The 25,012-nt window shown below is 34.1% G+C and overlaps 1 protein-coding gene across 1 annotated transcript; it reads right to left on the reverse strand.

Annotated features, from left to right (window-relative positions):
* Positions 1–1,120: 1,120 nt before the first annotated feature.
* On the reverse strand, positions 1,121–13,680 carry LOC106719431 (sodium-dependent nutrient amino acid transporter 1). Its single transcript, XM_014513769.2, has 10 exons — positions 13,531–13,680; positions 8,002–8,245; positions 7,425–7,567; positions 7,062–7,102; positions 5,091–5,183; positions 4,641–4,904; positions 3,335–3,542; positions 2,603–2,819; positions 2,087–2,343; positions 1,121–1,898 (listed from the first exon to the last, which is right to left on the reverse strand). Exons 1-10 carry the CDS (start codon positions 13,612–13,614, stop codon positions 1,467–1,469), a joined length of 1,983 nt encoding a protein of 660 aa, XP_014369255.2. The 5' UTR covers positions 13,615–13,680; the 3' UTR covers positions 1,121–1,466.
* Between the last annotated feature and the right edge of the window lie 11,332 nt (positions 13,681–25,012).

Raw genomic sequence — 25,012 nt, forward strand, 5'->3', positions numbered from 1 at the left:
ATAAAGCGATCTCTTCATTCCGACACTTTTTTATACGTCTCTAAGATTTATGTTCAAACTTGCGCTATTATTCATCTGGCTTCTGAGGAGTTTGTTTTTTGTAATCGATTCAACTTCTTTTGCTATTAAGTTTACGTAACTCGGAAAAAATGAATTAAGCGATCACTTAACTGTATTCAGTTATTTATGCGATTAATAATTTTTTAATTTTAAATTTTTTTATTAATTAACAAACAATAAACAGAAAAGTATCGTAGCTGTGTATTTTATTAACACTATATTTGCACTTTCAGCAAATAAATCTTTCATCGTCCATCGTTAAAATAATCTTTGTTAAAGGAAACATGTTTCATGCTACGTTTCAACTTAAAAATTCACATTCGGTTAGTTAAACTATTTTAATATATTTTTGCTTAGAGTACGGGTTTTATATGATTACTAGCTGTCGCCCGCGACTCCGTCCGCGCGCAGTTAAAAAAAAAGTTAATAGCGTTATGAAAAATAGATGTTGGCCGATTCTCAGACCTACTCAATATGCTCCCAATATTTCATGAGAATAATGATTGTGTTGCCAATGCCAATAATTCCTTCGAACTGATAGTCATAAATATACTAATTACAACTCTATTATAATATAATAAAATGAGCTAAAATAATAATAGTATTGTATTTCATTGGTACAATATCAGCAATATTAACTTTAGCTTTACTTGAATGATTAATCGTATAAAATTACCTTTGGCAAGTAAAATACAAACCCGTTTGTAACATGATTTGGTTCAATTTAATGCACCGTAAAATTTTATTCACGTTTAATGAAACCACACGTACTGTCGAAAAGTAATTATTACTTTTGAATAAATAATTATATATTGTAAAAGCTGGAACGAACACTGAAGTTTGACGGAATTAATTATTTAGTAATTTTGATTGACAGAAAATAAAACAATAATATATCAATTTTTTTAAACTTTATTGTCTCGCAATGATTTGCTTCTTCGTTTTCTTTCATACTCTTGACGCTTACTTATATTCTACAGTTTTCATTTCACATTGAACAGTACATTTACTGTATTATTAAGTGGTAGTAGATAATAGTAAAGCTATTAGGTCAATTTCATTGCACTTTTGCTTATCGTAACGTGCGGATGTGCTCCTTTTAAGATCAGCAACGTGTCTGCAGTTCCGTGTCACAAGCGTCAATGAGCGTTTTTGAAAATTGGCTTTCCTTTATCTTTTCCAAATATGTAGCTTTATTTACTTTTATCATTTACTTCGAATGATATACGTATAGTATATACAGTACAAAAAAAATATTATATGATTCAATCTTCATACTCTGTAACTATCTGTTACGTGTATTTCTTTTTTTACACATAGATGCTCTCTCTGGTACTATTTTAAAATATCATAACAATAAATTAGTCGACTAGACGGAACATTCGTTGTACGTATATTATATATTTTTATAGACTAGTCGACACTTCAGTGTTCCTTAAATCGGGTACATTTAACGTGAAATGTCTGTTGCAAGTGCATTTACTTTGTCCGCCGAGTTGATCTGTTGCGATACAAACATTAGGCGATCGAAACTTTTCAATACTTTCTCTGTCGTTGTCTTTTAATCTATCATGAATCTGATATTTAGGTCCCATATTCTTTTTGCTATCTATTTTATCATTTTTGGTTACAAAATCAGGTGATCTTTGGTATAATTCTGATGTCAGCCAGTTCTGTTGGTAAGTTTTACTTTTCAAGTGTGAATAATTATTACGTTCGGATGCGGTTTCAACTTCGGTGCTATGTTCGCTTGAATATCGTTGTGACATCCACAGATATCGTGCCATCGGTTCCTCAGGTCCCCATAAACGGGAAGGCCTGAATGCTGATGCTATTTTCTGAAAAGAAAAGGTTAGTTTATTTTGATTCAATTTGAAATATCAGAAGATGTCAAGGTAGGATGATACAAATCTTAACATAGCTGATATGACCCAATTTTTTTAGTAATTCTAAATATCGTACGTTGGTTGATTCTTGAACGATGATCATTTGAAAGTAGGTAAACATCTACGTAAATATAACTTACCGTAATCAAATTAAATTGTTCCTCTTTTGCCACAGTTATAGCAGCAAATATTACAATGATGACGACAATTGTAATTAGTATCCCGACAACAGGCCATAGCACTGGACCATGGGCCCAGGATGAGCGCAGCGACGCTCGCAGCCACCACCCCGTGACCCCCAGGAGTACGAACGGAATTAACCACCACACAATTATCCAATAACTTGATAATCTAGTCCCGGTGACAAACTGGACGTCTATAGTGAGATAGAACCAACCTGAAAGTTATACCAAACAGAAGTTAAACATTTTCTAAAGTCTTTTCCAAACACACAAGCTTAATTAAATACCTATATCCCTGACAGATAATGATTACCAGACCCTGAAGAAAGTTTTCGATGATTAATTCATTTCAGTAATCTGCTGTTAATTTTTGATCAGGCGCCTTACCTGTATTTTGGTTTTCTGATATAGAACCCAAACTAAACACGTTTTTCGTGATAATCACTATATTAGTAAGATATTACTTTAGCTTACCGTATAAATATACGAATCCCACCACTTCGATAGTGGCTGTAAATACGGCTAACACTGGCACCACCATTTCATCTAACAGCGCCACTGTGTCTAGTCCGCTGGCCAGTACTGCGACGGTGAGAGCTGTTCCAACTGCTGACGTTGCAGAGGCGTACAACCGCCATTGGTCGCCGGTTAGGCGATGAAGTTTGTCGTACACGGGAAAAAGAAGTGTTAGCTGAAAATTAATTGTTTTTCTTTACTTTTTGGTATAAGTATATAGTATACTATTGAGCAATTTCCCATCACTATTAGATGAAGCAAATAAATAATTAGAAGCAAAACAGACTTTGTTTTCCTTCTAATTTACTTTTTTGTTTTGAACTTACATAATAATAGTTTTAAAATGCCGAATGTCACGGTCCAGGGAACGACAGCCGGAATTGTTTTACTGTCCAATGTGTTGAAATTTTAAATTGCGCGATGTCGTTGACGTAGTAGCTATTACGCACTTAGGTCCAGTAAATTTAAATCTTAGTCAATGCAAGCAGCAACGTTTAAATTTATTGTGTTTACATGCACATACTCACAGTCACTTAATGATAACTTAAATAGTTATTAAGTGTAAATTTTCCAGATATATTAAGTTCCTATTTTAATTGGAATCTAGGCTTCATTTTGTATATTATTGTCTGCCCGTGTGAAACGTTTGCGGTTAGGCTATGAATTGAGTTCTTATTATCCTAAACTCACCACACTAATAACACCGGATAGCAGAACTAAAGCGAATGCTAAAATCGGCCATTCCTTTGCTCTTCGCTCCGATACCGAAGACTGATAGATTAGCACTAATATTGTTATAATCCCCAGATCCTTCTTACTGCTGCCACTGATGAACTCCCAAAACAACACCCACAACCATCCTGAGAGTGTGTTTGAAATTATTACAAATGTTGACACCCTGAAATAGAAAACCGTATTATGATAAATAAGGACTACAGACACATAACAGTCGTAGTTTTGTTGATGATCGGAGGAAGGTTGTGATTTTTTATGTTTATAGCTATGACATCTTTGAAAGAAGAAGAACGTCATAACTGACTGAAAAAACCTTTAAGATTCTTCTTCGATGTGATTCTTCTTTGATGTCATATATTCGACTAAATTATAAGCAAGTATGATGATAACTGGGAAAGCGACCAGGAAATCAAGACACGTATCGAAGTAGCACGCAATGCATTCCAAAAAATGCGCAAAATTTTTTGCTCCCGTAACCTTGGAATACATTTGCGTGTCCGCCTTCTAAAATGTTACATCTGGCCCATCCTTCTATACGGATGCGAGGCTTGGACAATAAAAGAAGATCTCGGGAAACGTATAGAAGCGTTCGAGATGTGGGCATATAGACGCATGTTGGCCATAAGCTGGACTCAAAGAGTGACAAACGAGGAGGTTCTGCGACGAGTCCACCAAAAAAGGGAACTTTTGCAGACCGTCAAGATGAGAAAAGTATCCTATCTCGGACACGTGCTCAGGCACGACAGATATGATCTCCTTCAACTCATCTTGATGGGAAAAGTTGCCGGCAAAAGGAGTGTTGGCCGTCGGAAGAAATCGTGGTTGCGCAACATCAGAGAGTGGACTGGAATTGCGAGTGCCGCCCAACTGTTTCGCCTCGCAAGGAATAAACAGAAATATGGAGAACTGACCGCCAACCTCCGCTAGTCGGAGAGGCACCTCAAGAAGAAGAATAAGCAAGTACGAATATCTATTTATGAACCAACATTTGAAAACTAAGTCACAAATTCAAAACCACACAAAAGCCACAAAGTAGATTATATGTCGTACGATAATTCTCTTGAAACTGTGTCTTTTAAAACACACGATCAAACATTATAACTCTTACAATCAAGTTTAGACGAATATCACCATTTGGTACTAACTCTTAAACCAATTGAAATCAAAAATGCTATCACAATGTTTGATTACTTCAATATTGACTCAGTAGTCACGAACGTAAGCCCGAGACATATAAATAAAAAATAGGCATAACACTAACCATCTGACATCAGAAAATGAGTAGACCGTCCCACCAGCACTTATCAGATATCCGCTAACGATTTGCGTTGACAGCAACGCTTGTACCAACGCACTGTGCCAAATGTACGGCTCTGACATCGCCTTCCAATTCTCGCAGTATTCCATTAAAGAATACAAACTTCCATTCTCCGAGAGAAATGAAGCTAGCGCTATAGCGATGATCAAGATCATTGGACTTATGGTAAGGAATGATATCGTTAATGATTTCCTTAGTCTGTACAACCTGCAACATAAAATAACGGTATAAAATATTTATTGATTAAATTTTCTTATATTTTACTTTAGAATATTCCAAAATTTCTATATGAACAAAAATGATCCCGCCTTCTTGATACAATGGCAATTAAGCAGAAATATAATTAGCATCAATAACTTTATAGTGACAAAGTACATACCAATTAATACTTACATAATGGGTACAAAGAACCATAAAACGAATATTAAAATAGCCATTACGCCGAGATACTGCGGGTGTTCAGTGAATGGCGCCAAAAATGTTGAACTGAAATTGTTAAAATAATAATTAAACATGACTTGGTAGGCAACAAATTTTCATAATTTTGAGCGCGGATACAGCGCGGAATTTAAAGAAAAAACTTAGCTAGTATGTACCTATGTACTATTTCTAATACTTGTCTATCTCTATGCCAAATTTCATGCAGATCCGTTAAGCCGTTTTGGAGTTACGTACGAACAAAAATCTGTTCATCCATCCATCTATTTAAACTTTCACATTAAAGTTAACATTTCGGTTTAAGTAGGAATTCTTACCATAACCGCTTAATACAAGCATTAATACAAAAAAAAAAAATCATAAAAGATCGTCTGAGATTATTTTTAAGGTGTCAGAGACGACATGGATATACTGAGCTCTTCTGACCCACGTTTAGAATTGACCTTAATTGGCAAATCGAACAAATCCGCTACTAAAGGGTGTCTCAGTAAGAGTGCACTTTTTCATTTTAAAATAAAAACAAGTATTTTATGACAGAGTTGTGATATTTTTATTGTATTGTAAAGAAGACATGTTCCGATTAAGTATGGAATTAAAAATCTGGCTAATGACCCCCACGGCTCCGATGACAGGCCATTACTCTTTTCATGAATTTTTCCATGACTTTTGCACAGATATGTGGCTGTATCTCACCGATGACGCGTTGGATTTCCGATCAGAGTTCAGGAATTGTTTCGGGTTTATTCGCATAAACCCGAGATTTCACAAAACCCCAAAGAAAATAATCGCATGATCTTGGTGGCCAGTTGACATCAGAATTTCGTGAAATAATGTTTTCTGGAAATCGTTGCTGCAATAAGTCGATTGTTTCATTCGCGGTGTGGCAGGTTGCGCCGTCCTGCTGAAACCACATGTTGTCCAGATTCATACCGTTCAGTTGAGGCCACAAGGAGTCCGTAATCATATTCCTGTAACGAATGCCGTTCACAGTCATTGCAATTTCGGCCTCATTTTCAAAAAAGTAAGGTCCAATCACGCCGCCTGACCAAAATCTGCACCAGACAGTTACTCGTTGTGGGTTGCATTTGTTTCTCATGGATTGCATGAGAATTTTATGAGTCCCAAATTCGACAATTTTGTGTATTCACGAAGCCATTCATGGATCCATATGGATCATCGGAGAAAATGACTTTTTTCGAAAAATTGTGAAATTTAAAGTTGTTGAGAACGATGTTGTATTGATGTTTTCGGATTTTCGGCGACACTCTCGTTTACAGCAGCAATGTTTTCAGAGACCGACCGGTACGTTGACGCAAAGGATTCTTATTATAATATCAATTTTTTGATCACTCTTCGAATGGTTGACGCATTAGGTGCACTTTCTCGGCTGTAATTTTTCCCATTTTTGTAATAAGTTTTCACAATTATAACGCGTTGTTCTTTCGAAAAGCGCACCTTTTTTAATAATCGGAATAAACAGAGGTGACAACTGTAAAATTTCAGACTCGCCACTTGCACGAAAAAAAATATATTCCAATTTTAAAAAGTGCACTCTTACTGAGACACCCTATATTTCTAGTTCGGGACTAGGTCAAAATATTTCCATTTTAAAGAAAACATCCATCAGTCACCTATTCACAAATTTATTATTTATTTAATAACCTGCTGGAGGCTAAATTTTAAACTTCTTCCCCTTCCCATCACTTCCTAGTAAGGAAAAGAAGGAAAGGGAAGGTGGATTTGGTGGAGGAAAGAACGCATATCTGAGATAAGATCTGTGCGTCTTCCGTCGATTAAAGGTAGGTAAAGCAACTGCAAATACAGATGTCTACGGGCAGCGGCCACTTCGCTAGTTTGTTGAAATTAAGTGACCACTGGCTAGTTTGTTACCTTATAAGATAAAAAAAATAATAACACCGTACTTACTTAAAACATTCCGACGCATTCATTTTATTTTCATAGCCATACTGAAAAAAAAAAAACAAAAGCATAAATTATATAATAATAAAATAAACCCATTGTATCAGCTACTTTGCAAATAATAACGATATAGTTAATAAAATACATAATAACTCAATGAAAATCTTATCGCTCGCAGATGTAGAACGGCAAGATAAATAGATCCAGGATTTGGGAGACTAATACTAGATGACGATGGTGCACCGATGGAAGGTACCGTCGACTAAAAGAACGGGTAAGTAAGATGTCCAGAAGTCGGAAAATGTTCTTATTACGATAAATTTTATGATATATATTTATTTAAAAATCAAAAATATTTAGTACAATTACCGGTGTGATATGAAGTTTGATGCAATCCTTTAGTGGAATCGAACCCTTTGCGATCCATATTAAATAGGCAAAAGCGAGCGCAGCGTAGATCATACCGTACACGCAGCATAAGTATGAAGTCAATATCTTCAAATGTCCGATACCTGTAATTATTTCAATGGAACCTAATTGTTTTCAAAACTACAATTTTTCTGTACTTGACAGAGTAGACATGAAGCAATTTGCTTTAGTAAATTATTTGAATATTTTTTGGTAATTATTTTCAAAAGTGGTAGTTCTCTTAAAATTAAAATGGTTCATTGTACTACTCACGACAAAAAGTTGAATAAAATCTTTAATTAGAAGGAAAAAATCACTACAGACTCTGCGATCTAATAAGCGAATTTTAATTAGCAATTGTTTCAAATATCGCAAAAAACGGCTAAACTAGGATTTGTATTTCTTGCGTGCTGTAAAATTATTAAATTCTTTTAAACGCCACCTAATAAAATTTACCTAAAGATTTTATCTTATTTGTTCTCAAGGGTGAGAACATTTTAGTAATTTTACACTATTATAACGGAATGTTAAACCAAACCTCTAAGAATAGGAACTGCTCTCCAAACACCAACGGGATCCTGTTGGCTGAGTTGTCCCATCGTCAACTGCAGCATCGTGATCGGCAGGCCGAGTGTTATGAGCCAGAACGTATAAATGATCAAGAACTGCAGGTCGCCGTATCTGAACGCCTCTCTCGGGAGACGCACCAGATTGAAGAGGGTCAGCGATATCGCGATCGTGGATACTTGAATCTTAATCGCATCGTACGCCCGTCGGACTGTCTGGAACAGAAAATCTAAATTTTTACTAATATTATAAATGCAATAGTTTGGATATATGGATGTTTCTCACCACGTATAATAAAATGTTCAGGCATGACAATATTAATAACATTTCCTAACTAATAATTTAAACTTCAAATTATCTTTGTTACATTCAGTCTATTGTAACAAGCGTTGTTATTCTCACAGGCATTTGAAATACAAAGAAGAGCAAATCACTTTACAAATGTGAATATTAACATGGACTTATTAAAGATAATAATAAGCCAGTCTAGAGGCACTAACTCTGTCAGTACAATTAATGCTAATAGGTTGTAATTTATATTTCGTTTTTGACGTCAATATCTTTTTAATTTTGTTTACACATGTTGAAGGAAAATGAGCAATGTTACGTGATAGGTTCATATTTCTGGAATGCTTCATTTCATAACATAGAGTGTGTAATAATCAAGATGATATAATGAGATATAAGTAAAAAAAAGATATAGTATCTTCAACACGTGACTAATGAATTGAGACGAAGATTAGTGTAAGTTGAAGTAATTTCTGCAAGAAACAAAAAAATAACAATTGTTCTTAAATTCAGTTACTGTTGGAAGTGTAATAAAATAGAAAAATGTGATCTTACACGTAATAAATTTGGTTTAAAATTATTTTATTTAATTGCGAACATCGAAGCCACGAGCATACATGTCATCTTTGCAGAGAAATTGTGATTGAATGGAATCCAGATATTTCATTTGATATTGAGAAGATGTGAACTAAGAGGAGGAATTTAAAAAATATGTGACTAACAGACCATCGCAATGTATTTGTATGCATATTTAAATCTCATTGTCTATTAGAATATCACAAATAGATTGTTAAAACGATGTCGAGTTGATACTTAATGTTTTGTAAACTTGTACTCGTATTGAATGGAGTATTAACGTACTGTTTAGTGTCGAGGTGATCACAACGATTCTGTTTAGAAACAGTTATGCGTCATCTTTAGATAGAATTAATAAAACTTTATTGTTCTTATAACCGTTGAAAAGTAACACCCGAATAGTTTGTGCAAACTATGTACGCAGAATCAAAAACTTGTCAAAATATTACACTCCAAAAATCCTAACGGTCGGAAAATTTAGTTTTGGCTCCAGTGTTCATGTGTTCCAGACTTTATCCAGACTATGTTCTACATCTATGCCAAATTTCTGTTGAGCCGATCTGATGGTATCTCCACCAACTTCTAACAAACATCTATCCATACATCCATACATTCAACCATTCGCATTTATAATATTAGTAAGATAAATACGCTTAGATATATTTGCTCAGTTGACAAAATCACAAACATCAGACTTATTAAATATATTCAAGGAAATTGAGTTGTATACATACGTAATACAGATTGTCAGATGTTTCCTGTATTCATGTCAGTTGTTCAAATTAATAACTAACTATAGATTATAATTATGTAAGTTGAATACATACTACGTCTGAGTAACTATTTACAAGTCTTGCAACTATTGCAAACTTGTAGCATTCCATTTAATAATAAACATATTAATAATTGTGTAATTATTTTCTTGCGATTGACGTTAAATAATAATAAACATAAGTGTCAAATGAATGTCGGTAATTCAAATATGGTTCAATAATTTCAATTCAAATGGATCTGTATTTATTTATATAGTACATTCATTTATATCTAATATATAAAATTCTCGTGTCACAGTTTTCGTCACCGAGTTGTGAGCATATTCAGTAGGTCTGAGAATCGGCCAACATCTATTTTTCATTATTTTTTTTTTTTTTTTTTTAACTGCGCTCGGACGGAGTCGCGGGCGACAGCTAGTATTTTAGAATTCTACGCTTTCTTTATATGTAAACATTAATATAAATAACAACAATTGTACATATTCTCGCGTCCACAATATATAAACGTACAAGAAGTTATAGTTTCACTTGATAATGTATAAATAATATTCTGGAGAACTACCTCAGCTTATGACTCATAATTACAAGATAAATCAGCCCTATATTCTAAGAAGTCGTATTACATTACATAGCAATGCAGTTGTTTTGATTGCCATCAAACGTATCGTGATGTAACCTATTAGTTGTTAAACTTTATCAATCTTTTGTAACATTACTAGCTGTCAGCCGCGACTCCGTTCGCGCGGAATTTAAAGAAAAAACGAAATTAGCCTATATATAGTGTTCTTCCAGGCTATGTTCTACAACTATGCCGAATTTCAGCAAGTTAACGGTACTAGACATACATTTTAATAAACATTTATCCATCCATCCATACATTTAAAATAGACATTTATACTTATTCTATGATAAATACATATCAAAGAATAAGTATCAGAAAAAAGACATAAAAAATTATAAGTAAATACAAAATCATCAAAAACTCATGCGATGTTTTTAAAAACAAAATTTTAAGAACATAAAATATAGAACAATTGCTAATTTTGTGCTCACCTTTCGCTTGATATACATATAATAAGTAATAGTATCCAACATTGTAACTAAACCAGCTGCTTAACGTCTTTGCTTTGTTCGCTTGTTTATAATATTTAAAAAAAATATAAAAAAATTAAGCCAACACATTAAGCCGTATTGAAAAAATATCAATTTAAAACATTGTAATTACTTTGTAGACTAAGGAAGTCTAATGTAATAATTCAACACAGTGACTAAACACTAGTAAAGAATCCGTACAAACGAGAATTATCACCGGTAGTGTAGTAAAACGACACGAACAAAACGCTTGTTCCATCCGATATTACGGCACGGTCACAAACAACCTTTTAACACGCATCAATTACGTATAATTGGCATTAAATGACATATATACAGAGATCATGACCCTAATAAATATCTACTGATGTACCGCCCGTAAACTTATGGTACAAAATTCTAATAATATTTATGTAATACTAGCTGTCGCCCGCGAATCCGTCCGCGCGCAGTTAAAAAAAAATGAAAAATAGATGTTGGCCGATTCTCAGACTTACTGAATATGCTCACAAAATTTCATGAGAATCGGTCAAGCCGTTTCGGAGGAGTACGGTGACGAAAACTGTGACACGAGAATTTTATATATTAGATAGAATTAGCTTATATATACGGTATCCAAAATTCTACTCGTATGTCTAAGACTTACAATATGTTTGACTATTAGCAAATAAACCTCAATAATCATTTGACATAACCATAAATGATATATTTCTTACGTTTAATATGTAACAAAAAGCCATTATGAACTCGGTCTTACTACGTATATAATAATCAAAGCTATATTGCTATTTAAATACGTAGTAAACAATACGGAAGGGAATATAACTGTAGTTATTTTCACATTAACTTAATGTTATTTTTATCACTAATAGATCATCAATCGAGCGCGGACATTGTTGGCGCTCGCGTGCTTGTCGTTTCACTCTTAATCAATCCATAACTTACTTTTCATTTCTATTCCGGCATTAAGTACTAAACGCTTTTTACATAATACAAGAAATGTTCATTTTTAAAAGACTCATTGATGAATAGCAAAGTAATTAGCCGACTTCATCAATTCGACTGTATTTTTTTTATGTGTGTTACTGCGAATCTCCGCCCCTGGTAGTCCGATTTTGATAAAAATTATTTTAATCGAAAGGAAGTGCTTGCAGATGGGTCCCATTTTTAAATTTTTTTTAAATGACTAGAAGACTAGTAGATTTTGAATATAGCTTCAAAATGTTGTAGTTTATGTTAAAAAAAAAAAAACTTTTGTTAAATTGCGATCTCTTTTCGTCAAACGTTTCAATACATTTTCCAGGTATTAACTAATATATTTTGTTATCACTCCAACTTAGTTGTAGGCTAATATTAAATGGGGAAAGATTTGATTGTTTGCTTGTTGTTATTTCACTTGTGAGTAGCTAAACTATTTTCGGGTGACGTAAGCGTTATTTGTAACTAGTTTTTTTTTTTTTAATTCAGCGAGTACGAATTTTCTGACAACTGCTGGTGTGATATAATTTACGCTATTAAAGCAGGATTCGAACCCCCTACCCCGTGATCAGATGTCAATATCCTTAATCATTAGGCTATTAGTCTAAATTTATAGTATTTACTAAACGTTCTTTATCTAACCTGATATGTCTGTAATACTTAAAGTTACGAGTAGTTTGCAAACTAATTATTCCATTAGTTATGGGGGTACTTAAATTAAATAAGCCTTGAAATCTATTAGGAAGTCCGCCCCATAGCCGTGATTAAATCTGACCACAAATTGCACATAAATTAAATTAATCCCGACTTCATTCCAACACAGAATTGCAATATTGCATGTGAAAAATCAGATTATATAAATGGTTGAACAGTTTCATAGTTCACGCATCGAAAATCAATAAAACTTTCTTTTTTGTCGAATAACAAGGGTAATGTGAAAAAACGCGTTAAATACACAATTTGTTTTTTGTATATGTCATACGTATACAATATGAAGTAATAATTAAAAATGTTTTTAAATATATACCGAATTATTTAGTTTGAGGTAATTGTGTTAATGCTCGGTGAACAACATTGTCATCCCGTTCGGATGGACTTGTCGCCGCAGGTCCTAAACCAGGTGGAATCATTATATAAAAAAAAGAGAAAACTATTAACTGACATCGATCGAAACCAATTTGACTTGTGCATAGGGATTGTGCGGTTACAGCCTCCGTAATAAGATCCCGAAGGATTATTTTATTGTGGTAAGTGCAAATGCTACAACTATCAACGGTGACATCAACGACAACCCACCATGCCTGCCCGGGAGAGAGCATTCTGGTCATCAGAGTACTAAGCAAGTTTTAGTTAAATAATTTAGGTCTGACGATCTCCACATTATTAAGTATATTTAATTTTCTTTAAAACTTATTACGAATAGCATTTTATGTCATCATAGTTTTTTTGATGTCCCTTGAAAATACAAGTTTGATTAAATATCCATCCATTTCATGTGAAAACATTCGAATAATAATAAGTAAATCGAATGGCTTTTAACTTTTGGTTCCATTAAGAAAAATGAGACTACGTACTCAAACACACATTAACTGAACTAATTAAAACACTTTCCAAAGTAAAGTCTCCGCTTAACCTTGAATTTCCGCGTTACTTACATAGCACTGAAACGAGTCAATATATTATGTAGATAAACAATTATGGCACATAAAGATGGCACAGTACTTAGTCTTGATATAATAGCTTGGTACAAGGTCAATTTATTTACAAACATCGAGAAATACAAATGGTATTACCCAGCCATTTCGGAGAGGCCTCGAGGCACCGCTATCTTCTCTCGCGAATGGGCTCACACCACTCCGTCGTGTCACCACTGCCATATAAATTCAATTTTTCGAATTATCGTGAATCCGTTAATAAACTGGAGACGGTTGCGCGCATGCGCTCGTCACGTTGTACTGACGACACGGAAGGTGCGCGCAGGAGCGAGTGTTGGACGATTGTTTGTCGATATGTTTAATTAGATGTTAAATGTTTTGGTCAATTGTTTATTTTGTGCCAACTGAATACCAAAATAATAACTGTTTCTATTATCTTCAATTAGAAGTGAACCTTTTGTTTACATATACAGAGATTTGACAGTCTTTCAAATTTGACTTCTAAACTAAATGGTAAACTGACCAAATCCTGGAAAACAAATATTAGCTCCATTTCTTAAGATTAACAATATCTACAATATATGTTATTTCTAACGTTATAAAAAGTGTCGATAAGGGAACATCACTACGATATCACAAGCCACGCTACACCGCGTACGACAGTGCTTGCTTATGGAAATGACCGGTGAAGTAAATATAAAAACAGGGGATAATTACCATCGTCGTGCTCATTGACCGTCACGATGTATAGTTGTGTTAAATTATAAGAAAAATCCCTTCATATCTTACATTTACAGTTAATTTGAACGTTGTTCTGAAAATGTTTGTTGGTTCTAGCAGTTTCGAAAGTTCAGGAAATGAGGATGATAATGGTGATTATTTTCATATAAGGCGAGGCGATAAGGAATAGCAAATATCTAGGTGTCTATGAGTATCTGTAGAAGCAAGCAAGAAGAACTAGGTAATGAAGTAATAGTTTCTTAGATCATTAGAATTTATTAGAGTTGTAATTGAAAGAAGAAGAGGAATACAAACAAATATGTAAACGAGGAAAATTTATTGACATTCCATGTTATATTCGTAATATTTTTCGGTACGATTCCTTAAGAAGTATCGATATTGACAATACTTTAGTAGTAAGGTCAATTGATACAATAGAGAAGGTCATAGACCTTGTTTTTATATGCTTTTTTTTAAAGTAAAACCTTGTACAGTGTTAAATAATACATTTAAAACTTATTGAAGACCAGACAATAATGAAGAGATTAACAACTGTAATGATGAAAGACAGATCAATCAGAGGACGACAATCTGGTGCGCAGATGCACATTAGCTTCTCTCAATGTTCTTATCCCACACAACAAAGAGTAGAAGTAAATGAAAAAGTAGTCTATTTGCAAAGGTTTCGATGAAGATATCATCGAAACTCATGAAGCAAATTTGACTAATGATTCTTCAAAAGTCGTCTACGTTGTAGCATTTGTGTCTAAACTGATTGTTGATTGAATCGGTATTTGGATACAAGTACCTACTAGTAGTAAAAGATTTAATTTAAACCAATTTGAAATATGAAGCTAAAGCAGCGTCAGAAATTTCTTTCGGATTCTATCAGGATTGAAAATATTTTCAACTTAACAATGATTAAAACCTTTAAGAATAAGGAGAAGAAAAATTACTAGAAATAATACAATGAGTAAATAACCATAAAAGAATATTCATTAAAAAGTAACAATGTCCCTGACCAAGTTTTTGAACAAATTGTTAACATCGTTGAGTTTATCGGAGTCGTTTTCGTTTTCATTAGAAGCAGTACCATCAAGTTAATTACGACCGAGATAATACAATGTTTGCAAGAAATCTACAATTGACTCTTCATGATGCAAACAATGTTCAGTACACAGTAAAGAGGTGGTTCCACTCTATCCATTGTTTTAATGTCCAAATGTACTTTAAATTATTTCTTGAAAATTTCTTATTCTTTTCTTTCGCAAAACATTACGAACTCATCTACAGAAGTATAATTCGAAGGAGGTTCAAGATCGATTTATTTATTTTTAATTACTTGTTAAATAGACGACAGTAAATATATTCTCGAGTTCAAAATTACTGTTGTTTGGAATGAAATATTAAAGCGCTCTCTTTCGTCTTCAACATAATATCATGACGGCGAAATGATTTCATTTTTCACTCACGCATGAGATAACGTAGAGGTGTTATTGTTTGTCATTATCATAATACGCCTAGTAATTTCTGTAATTATAAAATTAATCTGTAATAATTATTGGTTAGCGTGAAAGTTGGAACATAAAATTTTTATGATACAACCAAGCATCTGTTTCTGATTGTTCACCTCCAAACTGACAATGGTACGTAAATCGAACATCAAGCTTATCTTTTTACAGCGTGTGCTAAGGAGAATGATCTGAATCCTAACTTTCCTTCTTAATCATCATCATCATCAGCTCACTATACGTCCCCACTGAGGGGCTCGGAGCCTACTCCAAGTTAGGGGTGACTAGGCCATAGTCAACAACTGGCCAAGTGCGGATTGCTTGACTTCACACATATCATTGAATTTCTTCTCAGATATGTGCAGGTTGCATCACGACGTTTTCCTTCATCGTAAGAACGTCGGATAATTGCACATATGTGAATCAAAAATCGAAAAACAAATTGGTACAAGGCAAGTTTCGAACACAGGACCTGCCGATCGGAAGTCAAGTGCTTAACCCCTGAGCCACCGACGCTCTTTTTAATAAGAATAGTTAATTAAAAAGTAAACTGTTTATCTTGATTTTGCACTTTTTTCAATCCATAACCATCTTTAAATTTCCCCGTAGTTTAAATTCAGAATAATGTCGTATATTATGATTCAGTGTGTAAACACAAAAAGTAATCTTCATGATATATTAATAATTTGTTAGAATTTTTAAAATATATAACCGTAACTAAGCGCAGATTTGAACAAATGACGCCATTTCTCTAGAGTTAATCATCTGTGTCAACATGCACACTCTGCTTACACGGTTGGTCTTCAAAGTACTACAATGTTAAACTTGACCTTGCTTTACGATGACGCATACAAGACTAGGCAAATAATTTCAATGTTCTTATTCACGATTTAATGTACGTGAAAATGATTTCAAATATTGTTACTGCATTATTTACGCCAATGTTTTGATTTATACATTGTTTTATAAAATCACGTAGAAGAATGGCGTACGCGACATCAAAGATCTGTAGCACGTTTCAAGAAAACGAGATTAATTCAATCTCACCTGCAATCTAAGTGTAAATTGGATCATGAAATGTTAAAACAAAACACGCCGAATATTCTTTTTAAATCGATCGAAGGGAGCTTTCGTTGTCCACGGAGAAAGTAAAGTAGCGGTGCCACCTGAATACAAATTTTACAACATTGATTCACGACAACCGCCGGCGGGCTCCCAATCCAATCGAAAACTTTCCTGCGGGGCCGACCCCGGATTTAATCCATCGGTAATACGAAAATTGATGTAAAAAGGCGATCGGTAGCGTGCCTGCTTCGTACACGATGTCCGTAGCCCATACAAAGTGCACAAACTCAGAAAGATTTTCAGATTTTCCACCGGAATCACGGTTGCGGTTCGCGTCGTTCGAAAATCAAACATGTCTCCAACAGTGGAAGTTTTAAATTCTATTGGTTTACGAGATTATTGGTAGCAATCCCGCACAGAAAGAACTATGCGACGTGTTCGGTGTACAGAATCAATGATGCGCACGTGGGGATATAGTCGCATGTGAGTTCGGAACAGTTTTTTAAATGTGTATTAATTTTTACGTAATCTTATGCTTGATCACAATTCAACATGCAGCTATGTAAACAAAAAATAGTTGTTTAATGTCACATCTTAGCATGTTAGTATTTGAAATACTTTACACGCAATCAACAATACGAAGTTCTGGTAGAATACAAATAAATCCCTGAGTTACTTGCTTAATTTTCTTAGCAATAGTACAAGCTCTACTCATCAAGGGCCTCTAAGTTAATTAGGTATTAAATATGACACCAGCATAGATACATTTGACACTATTATCGATTTGCGTTAGAGCGGATCGCATGGCGCGATATCATCTCACGTTTGAGACGTATTGTCTATAATCCCATTGTGAGGCAACTTCGGAATTGTTCTAAGGAGAATTAATAGAAGTTCCGTACAACGCCGGCGCCCTGGAGCCCTATTGTGGTCTGATTTATCGGTTAAGAACAATGATAAATCAAATCGAAATTGCCTGGGTGTGCGTTCTTCAAGCGATTCCCGCGTTAAGTTGGGATTAGTTCACGAGGTACATGCGATTTGGAATGTTCGTTATTTCCAATTATCTTCTTACTGAATATCTAAATCAAATGAGAAGATACAGATTCCTACTGATTTTATATTAAGCAGTATACGAAGTATCTAAAGGCCTATAGATGCATTGTTAGTTATTTCGTTGTTAGAAATAAATGGAAATGTTGTAAATGCAAAAAAATATTCTTTTGTATTTTGCAGTTAAAGAATGTTGCTCAGTTTACACTTTCAATAGTTTTAATTTATTAAAAACTAACTGTCGTCCGCAACTCCGTCTGCGCTGAATAAAAAAAAACAAAATAAGTAGCCTATGTGTTCTTCCAGATTATGATCTACAACTATGACATATTTCATCAAGATCCGTTGAGCCGTTCTGAAGATACATTCAAACAAATATCCATCCATCCATCCAAACAATCGCATTTATAATATTAGTAAGATATTAAAATTCAGGTACGGTTTTAGAATGTAATCACAAAATATGTAACTTTGCGTTTTATAGCTACGTAAATCCATAATTTATGTAAGGTGAGAAACAATTTTACAGGGCGTAAATTTTTCCAGGTCACATGTTTACACGGTCTCGCTTAGATCGTTCCTACTTTATTAAGTATAGATACTGAATACGCTTTTAGTTAATTCAAAGACTATATAAAGGATGGCTGAGAACATCTATATATATAAAAGAAAGTCGTGTTAGTTACACCATTTATAACTCAAGAACGGCTGAATCGATTTGACTGAAAATTGGTGGGCAGGTAGCTTAGAACCAGGAATAGGACATAGGATAATTTTTACCCCGTTTTCTTTTTTTTTTTTTTTATTCCGCGCGGACGGAGTCGCGGGTAAAAGCTAGTTTATAATATTATAATTAAACTTTACACGTTTCATTTAGTTTAAAATTGCATGGTGCATATTTGTTTTCTCTATGTGTGAGTAGGTTGTTTTTAAAAAATATTGATAAACATAATTTTATTGCTAATTCAATGTATTGATCGGTAGTGATTACAATGGGTCTAGTACAAATATTAATGAAAATCGCCATCGTATCGTCATCGAAAACATCTATATATTATATATATATATAAAAGAAAGTCGTGTTAGTTACACTATTTATAACTTAAGATCGGTTGAACTGATTTAGCTGAAAATTGATGGGGAAAATTGATAGGTAGCTTAGAACTAGGAGACGGACATAGGAACTTTTTTATCTTGTGTGCATTTTTTTTATTCCGCGCCGACGGAGTCGTGGGTAAAAGCTAGTTTGTATTAAAATTTTGCATCGGCCATATAGTGCACCAAAAATGTCACACTTACTAAGACTATTTGATATTCTATTAAATTGAGAATAACTGTTATTACTTTTAGTTAATATAAAACACTAATATATTGCGAATTTAAAAGTATTAAAACCTTAATTATAATAGTAAATATTGTACGTACATTAAAAGCAGCATCAATCAATAAATCAGAGAGACGTGGAGAAGTCTCAGCGTGGATTGATGGATAGCAGTCCCAATCAACTAAAAGCGGGTGAACCTCTATCAAATAGAGACAGCGGCCAGCCTAGTATTCTTCCACTCGCATTAACCCTCGTAATGGACTCGAACTTTGCCCGTATTGATTAGTCCGTTGTGTTGATGTAATAAACGGATATCGGAATTAATTTTATCAATTTCAATGTTATTGATTAAACAAAAGGAATTACGTTTAAAAGTGTTATGATGGTTCTAAAACTGTTTCTTACTAATATTATAAACTAGTTGATGCCCACGACTACGTTTGCGCGAAATTAAAAAAATAAATAAGTAGCCTGTGTTCTTCCAGACTATGTTCTACAACTGTGCCAAATTTCATCAAGATCCGTGGAGCGGTTCCAAACTTACCTACAAACAAACATCCATCCATCCAAACATTCGCATTTGTAATATTAAAGACGTGTGAATGTTTAGATGGATGGATAGATGGAAATTGGATAGGAGGTATCTCCAGAACGACTGAACGGAACTCGCTGAAATTTGACTTAGATGTAAAACATAGCCTGAAGGACGACATAGGCCACTAATTATTTTTTTTTTAAATCCGCGCGATTTAAATCGCGAGCAAAATCTACGATGTAGATAATTACTTATCCAACGTTGCCTTGGATCAGCAGATCTCTGTATAAGTTTAGACATGCACATAGCTAATTCATTAACTAATACGACATCTATATTATATAATTGGAAACATTGGCAGCATAGTTGTGGTCAGACTTTGAGTTAATTAGGTTTGCTGTATACAACACACTGTTAGGCATTGACTATATTAAAGCTATATTATAAAGTGACCGTTCATACACCAAACAATGCTTATTGTAGCGTATATTAGTCGAAACTAGTATATGTTAAGTTCCATATTATGTGAAATTGTAATAATTAAGCCAAAGCCAATCTGGGCTTTAATATGGAGCGGTCAAATAGTAATTTCTGATAGTGTGTAGGAAATGTTATCATTGTTTAGGCTTACTACCAATTTAAGTATGTATGAGTAAACATAATATACTAACTTTTACCCGCGACTCTGTCCGCGCGGAATAAAAAATAGAAAACGGGGTAAAAATTATCCTATGTCCTTTTCCTGGTTCTAAGCTACTTGCCCACCAATTTTCAGTCAAATCGATTCAGCCGTTCTTGAGTTATAAATAGTGTAAGTAACACGACTTTCTTTTATATATATAGACTAGCTTTTACCCGCGATTTCGTCCGCGCGGAATAAAAGAAATGCACATTAGATAAAAAAGTTCCTATGTCCGTTTCCTGGTTCTAAGCTACCTGCCCACTAATCTTCAGTCAAATCGATTCAGCCGTTCTTGAGTTATAAATGGTGTAACTAACACGACTTTCTTTTATATATATAGATTTAAGTATGGTAGAAGAGGACAGTTTTGTTTTTCAATCATTGTTATTCAAAACAATATAAGGTTTTAAAATACGTTTCCATCCTTTGTATGACTAAGTCATCAATAACAATGTGTTAAGGTATTTTTTTTTTATATCAAAAGGTTGCAAACGAGCAAACGGCCAAGTGAATTCGCCGAAGTAGCGAGGCGACCGTTGCTTATAGACATCTGCAAATGCAAATGCGTTGCCTACCTTTAATCAACAAAGAACAGAAAAGGATACAGAGAAAGTGGATATTTCCCCTTCCATTGCGTCCTCTCTTACGTCAATACCACTTCCCCTTCCCATCCTTTCCTAATAAGACAAGAGTGGGAAGGGAAAGAGGACTAAAATAAATGCTTAGTTATTTCGAAATTTCATGGATAAACTAATGCCTTTATTGATTTAAGCTTTCTGTCTATCTTATCTCTAATGCACTCTCTTTATATTTATATTGTAAAATTAGTAATTAATTTTAATTAATACAAGTTATAAAATTAACAAACTTGGAAACTATACATTTTATTTCAACTGTTATCGGTCCTCTACAAAACTGTTCACTAAATTATGACTTAATTCAGTCCCCAGTCAGTTAAGCCGTACACATAAGCTGACAACTTAATGCAGAGGTCGCACGTTAAGATGCGCGCATTATGTGACAAAAAGCAGTCGTGTGAGAAGGGGCTTATCTCACGAGAACATTCGCCCTTCACCCTTGAATGTATAATTAGATAGACAATTTCAGACCTTATAATTTTTTTCTGTGCGTTCCCTTGCGAATGCTTTCCGTAAGATGAGGGTTGTGTTATTTTCTCGGATACTGAACGGAATAATTTTGGGGTATGTCACGTTTTGTATTAACTTTTAGTTCTTTGATAGAGTAATATTGAAAACACACATTCCAATATTTATTTCAAACTAGCTTTTACCCGCGACTCCGTCCGCGCGGAATAAAAAATAGAAAACGGGGTTAAAATTATCCTATGTCCGTTTCCTGGTTCTAAGCTACCTGCCCACCAATTTTCAGTCAAATCGATTCAGCCGTTCTTGAGTTATAAATAGTGTAACTAACACGACTTTCTTTTATATATATAGATAGATAAGGTAATTTAAATACATCATAATATTAGGTATTTGTCAACATAACTCATTGTATGCTAAGCGTGATAATTGTATCTGAAGATACGATCGAAGAACTAAGAGACTAATTAAAAAACCATTAATAACTATCGAGTTTGCACTCATTGTGAATTTGAACGTTGTTGCGAAAAATTGATACATTATTGGCCAAATAATCGCGAGAATTTCAAGGATACGACTCTCGAACATGCTTCCAGTAAAACATAGTATCAACATCATCAGCTCACTATACGTCCCCACCGATGAGCTCGGAGGCTACCCTAAGTTAGGAGTGACTAGGCCATAGTCAACCACGCTGGCCCAGTGCGGGTTGGTTGACTTCACTCATATCATTGAACTTCTTTTAAGGTATATGCAGGTCGCCGTAAGAACATAAATGTACATATGTAAATCGAAAATCTAAAAACACATTGATACATGGCGGGATTCGAACCCAGAACCTGCACATTGCAAGTCAAGTGCTTAACCCCTGAGCCACCGACGCTCTCAAACATAGTATACTTTACTTCAATGCGATGCAGTTAAATTTAATATAATATTAGACTGATCGAGTTAGATGTCTCATTCGAAGAGATTCCTCAGATATTGATTTTGGATCTCGAAGTAAAGGGGCTATGTTCTGGGGACTTACTAATTGGTAGACGGAGGGGACTTAATGTTATACTTCGTTAGGTAAATTTTCCGCTTAGTTATTTATGACCCTAACGATTTCAGTTTCACATTAACCTTTACCAATATTGAATAACATTTGCTACTTCTTGTCGTACATTTTTTAAAGTAAACTTATATAAATAAGCTTTAATTTTAAAGGTGCTGTGTTAAAACTAATGATAAATGATAAGTATAGTTGCACCACCATCTTACTAATATTATAAATGCGAATGTTTGTATGGATAGATGGATAAGTGGATGTTTGTTTAAAGGTATCTCCAGAACGGTTCAATGGTTTTCCATGAAATTTGGCATAGATGTAGATCATAGTCTGGAAGAACACATAGATTACTTGGTATGTTTTTTTTTTAATTCCGCGCAGACGCAGTCGCAGGCAACAGCTAGTGATCAATATTTACAAGTTGTTTTTTTTATTTTATGATAATACGAATACATGCCTTGCTTTTACCGTCTCCCACATTCCCGTTAATAACATCTAGAGACATAGTACATAGTGCTTGTGAAGATTTATGCGTTTTAATTTTCTAACTGTAACTTTTTCAAAACTCAATAAAAATACTAAAGTTAGTTAGCAGGGCTTACAGCTTTAATAACTAGGGTCCACGAAATCCTATAATTTCTCCTTAGTGTTTGTTAGAAAGCTTGTTAAGAGAGAAAGGGACCGACTGGTGGTGTAAATTTCGCCAAGTGCCTCCTAAAGGCTGGGCCACGAAAACTATAAATTAATATTTTATTGCAAATTATTTTTAAACGTTAAAAAAATAGTTACCTAGTTAAGTAAAATGTAGATGCTAATTTTAAGTAAGATATAGATCTAATAGTTGAATAACTAAAACATATTTAAGCCCTAATCTGATATTTGAATGTTGACCAATGGTCTACTTATAATGACATGATGGCCCACCATTATTCAATATCATTGGTAAACATTTTATTCGCAAAATTTTGAGTTAAAAACTATTAAAATAATAAGAATTTTCCTGTTCATTTAGAAGCAATAAAAACTTCATGTGAATTTGTTTGATTAGGGTAATTATAAAGCCGATTGTCCTCACTTAGTCGTTTGAATTCCAGTTTCTCACTGAACTGGTTCGTTTCAGTTGAAAGAACTGTCACTTTTCGCAGCCTCACTTCACCTTGATAGCGTCATTATAAATGTACTCTGAATGCGATATTTCACAAAAGAATAATTAGTACATCGTACACAGATGTTTACAGACAGTTGTAAGTAAACTCAATATTTCACAACGTAAAATTTTTGCAACGTTTAAATTAAACGTTTATCAATTTATGAGTCCGTAAAGCAGTATACTGAACTTTTTTACAACTTTTTAGTAGTTAGTTAAAAGTTTCGTGGCCCAACTAACTTTAAGCGCTGCTGTCTAATAAATTAGTTGGGTACTATTGTGTGGGCTCACTTAGTGGCAAACTTATTTACCTGAGTATAGTGGCATACGATACTACCTGCTAGGAATTCCAACCTCTTAATTATTTCAACGCTCCCGTAAAACTGATATCTTTATTGAGATCATGGTAATTACAGTCTTAAAGTCTTTAAACTTTTAGTGTTCCAAATATTATGTGCACGTATGCAGAGTATGATACGATCGAACATTTTTAGTCAGCAGGGAGAAAAAAGTACCTTATACTTAGTGGCTAGACTCACTTCTAGAACGTACAATAAGATGCACTCCTCCCATAAGACTATCATACTCAAGTGCAAGTACATAACAACTGTAAATTCTTCTTTAAGACAAACATTGTATACTCAGTCACAAAAAAGGTCAAGGTATAAGTTACATAGGTGGGTAAGGAATCTAATCTGGGGAAAGTAGTCAGACTACTGCAACAGTAACGCCTCTCTCAGTCCCTTTTATTTTTGATATTTTGTATAAAAGTTATTATGCTTTCTCAACTCCCTTTTATCTTTACTGCGCCATATTTTTCTTTTTCTCACTTATAATTATTATAAAATTTAAGAGTTTTACAAATGATTTATTATTTGAAATCTTTTTAAAACGTTCTACATTTAGGGTGGCTGTGAGTCTGCCGCCCTTCTTTAAGAGCAGGTGCGTCAATTATGCATAGATAGTAAACTAGGGGTTCGCCTTCGTTATTTAGGATGTTATCGTCTTATCATTATAGACCCTCCCGCTTAGAGTATTGATGTGAACATTAAAGAGTACCTAAGGGTCGTTGTATCAGACGAATGTTGAACATTCGAACTTTCACAGCTTTTAATGATCATTAGCTTCATTAACGGAAATTTTATTATTCAAGATTGCAAATCTGATTTAGATACTTTGAAATAATACCAGTTTTTGTTTATGCTTCAATAACTCTGAGGTGAATCACTGATCTATATAAATGGATAGCCCATTGCTTGGAAATTATAGCTTTTTTCTTTGTTCCGACTTAAACGCGTCTGTCGATGTTACATGCCAATTAGTTCTATCGTTATTAGTAGTTAGAATTCTTACCACCGTTATCAACCACTACCGTCAACGGGAAAATGGCGAAATTCAAATAGGTACATAATACCACGTTTTATAACCT

This window comes from Papilio machaon, chromosome 7 (assembly GCF_912999745.1).
Source record: "Papilio machaon chromosome 7, ilPapMach1.1, whole genome shotgun sequence".
NCBI lineage: Eukaryota > Metazoa > Arthropoda > Insecta > Lepidoptera > Papilionidae > Papilio > Papilio machaon.